Source organism: Myotis lucifugus, unplaced genomic scaffold, assembly GCF_000147115.1.
Source record: "Myotis lucifugus unplaced genomic scaffold, Myoluc2.0 scaffold_20, whole genome shotgun sequence".
Lineage (NCBI taxonomy): Eukaryota > Metazoa > Chordata > Mammalia > Chiroptera > Vespertilionidae > Myotis > Myotis lucifugus.
The window spans coordinates 646,483-655,838 of NW_005871068.1; the positions used below are offsets into that span (position 1 = coordinate 646,483).

General features: G+C 42.9%; 1 protein-coding gene across 3 annotated transcripts in view; it reads left to right on the forward strand.

Moving 5' to 3' along the window:
* The window catches only part of MBTPS2 (membrane bound transcription factor peptidase, site 2), a 101,087-nt gene that overhangs the window by 32,465 nt on the left and 59,266 nt on the right, over positions 1–9,356 (forward strand). For all 3 annotated transcript variants that reach the window (XR_002828454.1, XR_002828455.1, XM_006085616.3), the window contains exons 6-7: positions 2,714–2,832; positions 4,190–4,370. Coding sequence is in view for 1 of the 3 variants with exons in the window: in XM_006085616.3 (XP_006085678.2) it covers positions 2,714–2,832; positions 4,190–4,370 (300 nt within the window). In the remaining 2 variants the exon portion in view is untranslated. The remainder of the gene's footprint in view (positions 1–2,713; positions 2,833–4,189; positions 4,371–9,356) is intronic.

The following is a 9,356-nucleotide window of genomic DNA, read 5'->3' on the forward strand; positions in this document are numbered from 1 at the left end:
ATGAAGCATTGTATGAAAAAGTTAGTAGGGAACCTTATAAGTCAATATGTTAAAAAAAGAAATGGGTTACTCTGTAGTGGATATAAGAAATGGGATAGGTATGAATGTGCAGATAAGGGAAAAGTCCAAAATTGATACATGAAAAAGCAAAGGTAATTTGATACCTTTGGTGTTTTTAAAAGAACTGTGTATAGAACAGAAAATATTGTTTACTCATGTGTCCTGGACTAGACTTGCTCTGGATATTTTTAGAATAACAACTTAAAACACTCATAAAGGGGTGTGTGGGGGGGTCCATCTTACAATGTGAATATGGTGTGTGGAACATATTAGCTAGATATCTGGCTGCTGTAATAACCAAACATAGCAGGCTTAAACTCTCATAAAACATTCCAAATGTAAGTAGCTCAGCGCCGATATAATTCTATGATTTGGGCAACTCAAGCCTTTTCTGTCTTGTTCGCTTATAACACTCAAAAAAGAGGGGTCATCTTACAGTGTGAATAAGGTATATGGAACATGTATTAGCTAGGTATCTGGCTGCTGTAATAGCTAAAAGTAACAGGCTTAAACTCTCATAAAACATTCTAAATGTAAGTAAATCAAAGCTGATATAATTTTGTGATTTGAGGGATTCGGGCCTTTTCTGTCTTATTAGCTCTGCCGTTCCCAACATGCAGCTTCTATGTTATGGACTCAGGTTTAGCCCCCTCCTATGGCTACATTCCAGCCAGTAGGACAGGGATATTCCCATCATTTCCACTCACATCCTCTTGGGCACAACAGTCATATTACCATACTCAGCTTCCTGAGAGTCTGGGAAATGTCTTTAGGTTGCTTTTCTATCATTACAGCATATTGGTTCTCTACTGCTGATGCTATCACCCTCCTGAGAATGTTTGGAATGTGTGGGGTGGGAGGTATTCATTGGTTGTCTGACAGGGGAGCAGTGACGGTATTTAATGGATGGAGTCAGGCATGCTAAATAATCCTGTGATGTTAAGGACAGACTTGCTCAACTAAGAATCATGCTACTCAGAGTGCTAGGTGTGCCCCGACCCGGCCTATGACAAAAACTAGCAGAAGTGAAGGGTAGGTTTGGAGGGAGGGGTTATATAGCCGCGTGCTAGTGTATGTTTAGCACCTGGCTCTGAAGGGGAGGGTGGGGAGCTCTGATATGTAGCTTCTGCTGGTTTCTGACTCATAAATATGTGGTCCCACCGTGGCCAGTTCAAGGTGCCAACCTGAAGTCCCTAATTGGGAAGGGATGCACATAGTTGTCTGTGGCAAGCTGGTAGAAACAGACTCCAGCACTCCACTGAGTTCATCTAACCATTTCTGTATATATGATGGAGGTGGTTATAGTCTGTGACATGATGGTAGGTACATCCTCTATTTGGCCCACCAGTAATATTCTCTATAATAGTTTTATTCTTAAAACAATCTCTTTTTCCAAATACCATTTGGATTTCCATACCCCAGTTTAGCAAGAATGTTGATTCCATCTTAGCTTTTATGTGGGTAGTTTTAACATTCCTTTCAAAGACCACAAGTATGAGCCCGCACCAGCATGGCTCAGTAGTTGAGCGTCGACCTATGAACCAGGAGGTCACAGCTCGATTCCCAGTCAGGGCACATGCCTGTGTTGTGGGTTCAATCCCCAGTGTGGGGCATTCAGGAGGCAACCGATCAGTGGTTCTTTCTCATCATTTATGTTTCTCTCTCTCCCTCTCTCTGCCTCTCCCTCCCTCTCTGAAATCAATAAAAACATATTTTTTATGCTAAGTGAAATAAGCCAGTCAATGAAGGAAAAATGCCACATGATCTCACTCATACATGGATAATAAAGACCATTATAGCCGAAACTGGTTTGGCTCAGTGGATAGAGCCTGCGGACTGAAAGGTCCCGGGTTCAATTCCGGTCAAGGGCATGTACCTGGGTTGCGGGCACATCCCCAGTAGGAGATGTGCAGGAGGCAGCTAATTGATGTTTCTTTCTCATCGATATTTCTAACTCTCTATCTCTCTCCCTTCCTCTCTGTAAAAACTCAATAAAATATATTTTTAAAAAAAGACCATTATAAACTTGTGAACAAAAATAGATACAGAGGCAGAGCTGCCTCAAACAGATTGTCAAACTGCAGCGGGAAGGCCGGGGAGAGTAGGGGGGCAGAAGAGGGGGTAAGAGACCAACCGAAGGACTTATATGCACGCATATAAGCATAACCAATGGACATAAGACACTGGCGGGCAGGGGAGGCCATGGGATTGTCAAGGGCGGGGGGAAAAAAGGAGACATATGTAATACCCTTTGTAATACTTTAAGCAATAAAACAATTAAACAAAATAAAAAGATCACAAGTATGTTTACATTAATAATACATACATTTTCTGAAAAAAAGAGACTATAATAAATAGAAGATATTCCATTTGTGTTATATACATATGTATATTAGGTATATATAATAGGATGTAGGTTTTATTGGTGTTATATTAGCATGTGGTCTTTTTAATGTGGTATTAACATGCTTATTTTACATTTTAATATATGAAATGGAAGAGACGTCTAACTGAACATCCGTCTACTGCACTAATAAGTAGATCTCTGTGCCGCACAGCTTCTTCTGGTTATGTAAGCCCAGGTGTTATGAAGTCCAAATACCTATGTCACTCCTGCCCCTGGTTCAGCTTATTCCTTTTTTTCTCTTTTCAGGTATCTGGCATAATTTCGTCCTTGCACTCCTGGGTATTTTGGCTCTTGTCCTCCTCCCTGTGATCCTCTTGCCCTTTTACTACACTGGAGTGGGGGTACTTATCACTGAAGTTGCTGAGGTAAATAATGGATTACTTGGGCATTTTTTTAAACCAGATTTTGTGATGTAACACTTAGCATTTTATGTCAGGTGCTTTTTAATCAAGTTCTCCTCATAGCCCTAGATGGTTTGGCTCAGTGGATAGAGCGTCAGCCTGCGGACTGAAGGGTTCCCTGTTCGATTCCAGTCGAGGGCACACACCTTGGTTGCGGGCTCGATCCCCAGCTCTGGTCCAGGCTTATGCAGGAGGCAACCAGTCGCTGTTTCTCTCTAACACCCATGTTTCTCTCTGTCTCTCCCCCTCCCTTCCATTCTCTCTCTAAAACAAAAGTTCTCTTCCTAGACAGAATGCTCCATTTCTCCTGGAGAAATTATTGCCAATCCTTTCAAATTGAACAGTTTTGTGGAATACATTGTCTTTTTAAAAATACTAAAAATTGTTTCTGTTCTGAGTTACAAAGATAGTATAAAGATTTTCTACCTGTAATTTGTTGATAAAATGCGTCATTTACTTTTACTGTTTATTTTTATAATTCTGCTTTTTAGTAAAAGGTCTCTTCACATTTGAAACCTAGGCTAGCTAGCTAGCCAGAACAATTCATGGGAGCTTAGGTCTTCAATTCTGTATTTTACTCCCTTATTTAATAACTAGTGAGATAGCATCAAGTCTTCTATTCAGACTTAGGGAAGAAGAAAATTGCCTTCCTGAGCAACTGGCTCACATATTCATTGTGCTGACAGTATCATCTGCATATTTGGGACTGTGTCTAAATAAGGACTTTTACAATTTTATCCACGGAAGACAGGAAAATGAAGGCATTCTGATGACTACTTTCACACCAAAAAATAATTAGCAGGTTACCCAAAAACTATTAGTTTAATCTTAACAGTTGGCAAGTAGGTTTTTGTTTTTTCAGTTGCAAAAAATCCAAAATTTTGTAGCGGTAGGAAAAGTAACTATAATTGTTGGGTTTTGTTTTAATTTTGTAGTATTTTACATCTTGGATTCAAAGCTGGATTGTTTTGTATATTATTCAAAATAATCTACTTATTCAATTCAGTGTCTTTATTTTTTTAATATATTTTATTGATTTTTTACAGAGAGGAAGGGAGAGGGATAGAGAGTTAGAAACATCGATGAGAGAGAAACATCGATCAGCTGCCTCCTACACACCCCCTTCTGGGGATGTGCCTGCAACCAAGGTACATGCCCTTGACCAGAATCGAACCTGGGACCCTTGAGTCCGCAGGCTGACACTCTATCCACTGAGCCAAACTGATTAGGGCTCAATTCAATGTCTTTAACGATTATTTGCTCAGATTAGTCATAGCTTGTTTTCACACATTCTCTGATTTGTTTTTGCCTTTTTCCCAAGGACTCGCCTGCAGTTGGACCCAGAGGTCTTTTTGTGGGAGACCTTGTTACCCATCTACAGGATTGTCCCGTTACTAATGTACAAGATTGGAATGAATGTCTAGATACCATCGCCTATGAACCCCAGATTGGTTACTGCATAAGTGCAGCAACATTGCAGCAGTTAAGCTTCCCTGTTAGAGGTGTGTATATTTCTCTCTGTATAAGATAATGCTTCAAGCAGTAGTACTTGCCACTCACAAATCTTAGATTATGTCTATAGATTTATTTTTTTCTAATTTGTTTGAAACAAATCAGAAAAGTAATAATAGGCCCGAACTAGTAAACATTCTTGGTAAATTGGATACTAATACGTATGTTTCTTTTATTATAAATATTGTTATTGAACCTCTAATTTTATAACATCATATTTGAGTTTCAGGAGTCTAGAATCTAATTCTTTCTGTATTAAAAAAAAAAACTTCTGTGCTCTGCGCGGTGGTGAGTGGGTGCCACTGAGGGGACCCGCTGCCATGTGAGAATGCGCCAGCCCCACCAAATGCCCATGAGCCTTGGGCACCTTCTCCCAGTGCTTCCCAGGCCACTGGGCCCTTCTACCCTGCTGCTGTTTGGCCATGGCAGTGGCAGGCACGAAGGCACCAGGGCCCAGGAGCCGGGCGTGGCGGCAGCACTAAAAAGATTGAGCGGTAAGAGGGAAAGCAGTATCTGGACTCACTGAAAGAGTATCTGGAATTGAAACTCCAGAGTATAGATGGGGATGCCCCAGAGACCGTCCAGCCCTCAGAGGTCTGGGTGCTGGCTGCCCAGCCCAAGGCCGACAAGGGCATAGTGCTGCACTCACAGAAAATAACTTAGATGGCACCATTGCAGAAAGAATAACTTTCAGCGAGTTTTATGCTCCATGGTGTGGTCATTGTAAGAATCTGACTCCTACTTTGGAAGAACTCTAAAAAGGAATGCCCTGCCCTAGCTGGTTTGGCTCAGTGGATAGAGTGTCGGCCTGCAGACTGAGGGGTCCCGGGATTGGTTCCAGTCAAGGGCATGTACCTTGGTTGCGGGCACATCCCCAGTGGGAGGCGTGCAGGAGGCGACTGATCGATGTTTCTCTCTCATCGATGTTTCTAGCTCTCTATCCCTCTCCCTTCCTCTGTAAAAAATCAATAAAATATAATTAAAAAATAAAAGGAATTCCCTGCCCTAGCTGGTTTGGCTCAGTGGATAGAGCGTTGGCCTGCGGACTGAAGGGTCCCAGGTTCTATTCCGACCAAGGGCACATGCCTGGGTTGCAGGCTCGATCCCCGGTAGGGGGCATGCAGGAGGCAGCCAATCAATGATTCTCTCATCATTGATGTTTCTCTCTCTCCCTCTCCCTTCCTCTCTAAAATCAATAAAATATATTTTTTAAAAAAAGAATTCCCTAGTTTGGTAGAGGTCAAGATCACTAAAGTGGACTGTACTGATGGACGGAGTACAGAAGTAGGCAAATATAGGTTTATAGTTATGAGTATTAGAAATACAAAGTCAGTGAGTGCAATGGTGGCAGAGACCTTGGATCGTGGCACTTTGTTCTGCAACGGGCAAAAGGTGAACTTCAAAAATGCAGGTGTGAGTCGCCTATCATGCCTGGCCGCCTAGGGAAGAGTTAAATCATGCGAATGTTGCTGAGTTTCAAGTGGTGGCTATTCAGAAAGGTGAATGTACTAAACTTGTGGTATCTTCTCTCTTTTTTTTTAAGCCAACACACTCTATAGATTCTTTATTAAGTTTCTTTAAACATGTAACTCATGATCACTTTGCAAACTATTTTCAGTGGCAATCTATCATCCCCTTTAACCTTCTCTTGATGAAATTGAAATGGTTGCCTTTGAGACTAAGCTAGAGTTGAAGAAAATCAAATGGCTGGACTATTTTTGCCTCCTGAGTGGTATTGGTGAAAGCATCATCCAAAGCAGTTTTTGAACTGCTTACAAGTCTGGAAAGGTAGCCATATGGCAGTATTGATATTCCTCTGATCTGAAGGTCCCATTGACTTATTAATAATGTGGTTAGTCTGTGGCTTGGGGCAGATTTAAAAAACACTGAAACCCCATGCCTCTGGAAGATATTTTCACAGCCACTCCTGGATTTTGTTTCTGTTAATACTGCTCTCATCAGGAGAGGTTTGCCATGATGGAAGCAATGGTACTTTTGCCCCGTGCTTGCGTAAGATAACGCTGATTCCATAATCTTATGTGTGTCGATATTTGTCAAATACTGTTCAAGGGATACCTCTATTTATTTCTCATGAGTGAAAGATTTCATTGGTTAGGTTAATATGAAGTCAAGGTCCATGTAAAGATTTTTAAGATTGCCATCACCAGTTTGGCTCAGTGGGTAGAGCATCGGCCTGCAGGCTGAAAGGTCCAGGGTTCAATTCTGTTCAAGGGCCTGTGCCTTGGTTGCGGGCACATCCCCAGTAGGGGGCGTGCAGGAGGCAGCCGATTGATGTTTCTAACTCTCTATCCCTCTCCCTTTCTCTCTGTAAAATCAATAAAATATATTTTTTTAAAAAAAGATTTTTAAGATTTAAAATCCATGTTTCAGTCCATGTTTAAGATTTGATGTCGCCCATGGAAAACGTGGGCATAGAAAGTTCCACAAGGCTTGTCTTGACTATTCTGTTAACTCATAGAAAGATTCTGGGGCAAGAGGACTAGAGAAGCTTTTCCAGGTCCTGGTATCGGGGACCAGGGGAACATTGAAGCCCCACTACAGGGCCCTCACTGGAAGCAGTTTCAGTTCTGCTCCTAGGTAGTCCTTTTAGAGGCTCACTGTGAATCATTTGCCTTCGCGAAGGCTGACCCTCTGCTGCTGTATGAAGAGTGGGATTAGAGCAGATGCTCTGCCTGGGCCCGGACCAGCCATCAGCCCCTTTGGCTTCTGCTCGAGGGAGCGGCTCATTCCCCTCCATCCCACCAACACGATACTACCCTTCCCGTGCTGCTCACAGCCCGCATCGCAGTCCCAGTCAGCCAGTCCGCGTCACAGTCTTCCATCAGTCCAACTTTCCTCCCGCCCCTCCCCGTCGTAATCTTAATCTTTACCTAAGAGCAGAGCCCCTGCCAGGCCCGCCAGGCCTTCTCCCCCAGCTCCCCACCCCGCCTGTCTTCCCATCCCGCCTCCCGCCCCGTCTCCCCTCCCCCACCTCCCTGTATCCCCTTCCCCCACCCCTCGCTGCCCTGGGCTGTCTCAGAAACAGTAAGACCAAGGACCAACGCATCAAGGAGAAGGCCAATAAAAAGATCTAGAAGCAACTGCAGAACAAGCAGGTCTACTGCTGCTGGGTGAAGGAGAATCTGGTAAAAGCACTATTGTGAAGCAAATGAGGATCCTGCCTGTTAATGGGCTTAATGGAGAGGGCAACCGAGGACCCGGTCTGTGGCAAGGTGCTAGGTGCAACAGCCATAGAATATATTACCCTTAGGTGATGGCTACCTTTTATCTTCTTCCAGCTATGTCCCATTGCTCTTGCATGCTGGAATTGTCTTAGGAACTTCTAATAAGAATACTATTCTGTTGTGGGGGGAGGGGGCCTACACCTAACCTCTAAAGATAACTAGGGAGAGGGGAAAAAAACACCAAAAAATGGTCAAGGCTTGTTTTGACTATTCTATTAACTCATAGACAAGTCACAAAACAACAACAAAAATGGAATAAAATCCTTAATTGTTCAAAGTGTAATGTGACATCCAAAATAGGCAGGCATCTACATAAAACGTCAGTCAGTTTACTGTACCAAAAGTTGGCATTTGAGAAGCAGTGACAAGTCCTTACTAAACAACTACTGTGTGCTAGATGCTAGCCTAACCCTGCCTTGCTAATCCCTGCCTGCTGCCTGCTCTTTTATGTGACTGTTCTGCGGTAAATACAGTATTTTTTAAAAAATATTTTTTATTGATTTCAGAGAGGAAGGGAGAGGGAGAGAGAGACAGAAACATCAATGATGAAAGAGAATTATTTATTGGCTGCCTCCTGCACACCCCACACTGGGGATCAAGCTGGAAACCCTGATATGTGCCCTTGACTGGAATCACACCTGCACCCTTCAGTCCACAGGCTGACGCTCTATCCACTGAGCCAAACCAGCTAGGGCTGTAAATACAGTATTAACATATGTGATAAATAAAACTTCTCTGCCAAAAAAAAGTGGGATTAACTTAACCTAAAAACCAAAGAAGGAAGTAGGCAGGGCTGAGTGAGAGCAAAAAATAGGCCATGCTACCTACCATCAATGCTAGCATCCTTATAATTCATGCCATTTTTACTATCACCTTTAGAAATAAGCAACAGTAGGCCTAGGCTCCCTTAAGATAGCTAAATGTATGTTCTTTGCAATCAATTTGTTTATACTATGATACTTTCTAAATAAACTCTTTAAAGGAAAAAACTTGAGTTAAGTCAGCATTCTAGCTCAACCATGACTAATTAACTAAATTCCAGTAATTAAATATCCCTGTACTGTATGGACGATGGCATATCCAAAGCTATTTGGGGTAGAGTTATTTTATGTGGCAGGCATCCAAAGGAAGTAATCTTGGCTTCCGAAAATATCCCCTGAAGTCAGATCTGTTGTTCCGTGTAGCAGGTGGCAGGGTGAAGCAAGTTTCTTCTCAGGAGCTGCCAAATTTATTTTGAGTTCTTTCAGCTCTGAAAAATCAGTCTCCCAACTCTTTATATAAAACTAGGGGCCCGCTGCATGAAATTTGTGCACTGAGGGAGGGGTTCCTCAGCCCAGACTGCCCCTTCTCACATACTGGGAGCCCTCAGGGGATGTCCTACTGATGGCTTAGGCCCGCTCCCTGCTCCCCTTGAGGAGCAAGCCTAAGCCGCAGTCTGGCCTCCCTTTGTGGGAGGCGACCGGGCTGATCAGGGGAAGGCACCAGCCCCATCACCCTGCTGCTGCAGCCACTGCCAGTCACCGCAGCCACCAAGGTGTTTTCATCAACATGGACTCCAGTCCCTTCACCATGAAAAAATGACAACTTTCTTTAGGCATTTTCAAGATGTGTTTTTCATAGGATATGACATTTCTTTATTATTTTTTTTATCCTCACTTGAGGATATGTTTCCATTGATTTTTAGAGAATGTGGAAGAGAAAGGGAAAGACAGAGAGAAACATCAAAGTGAG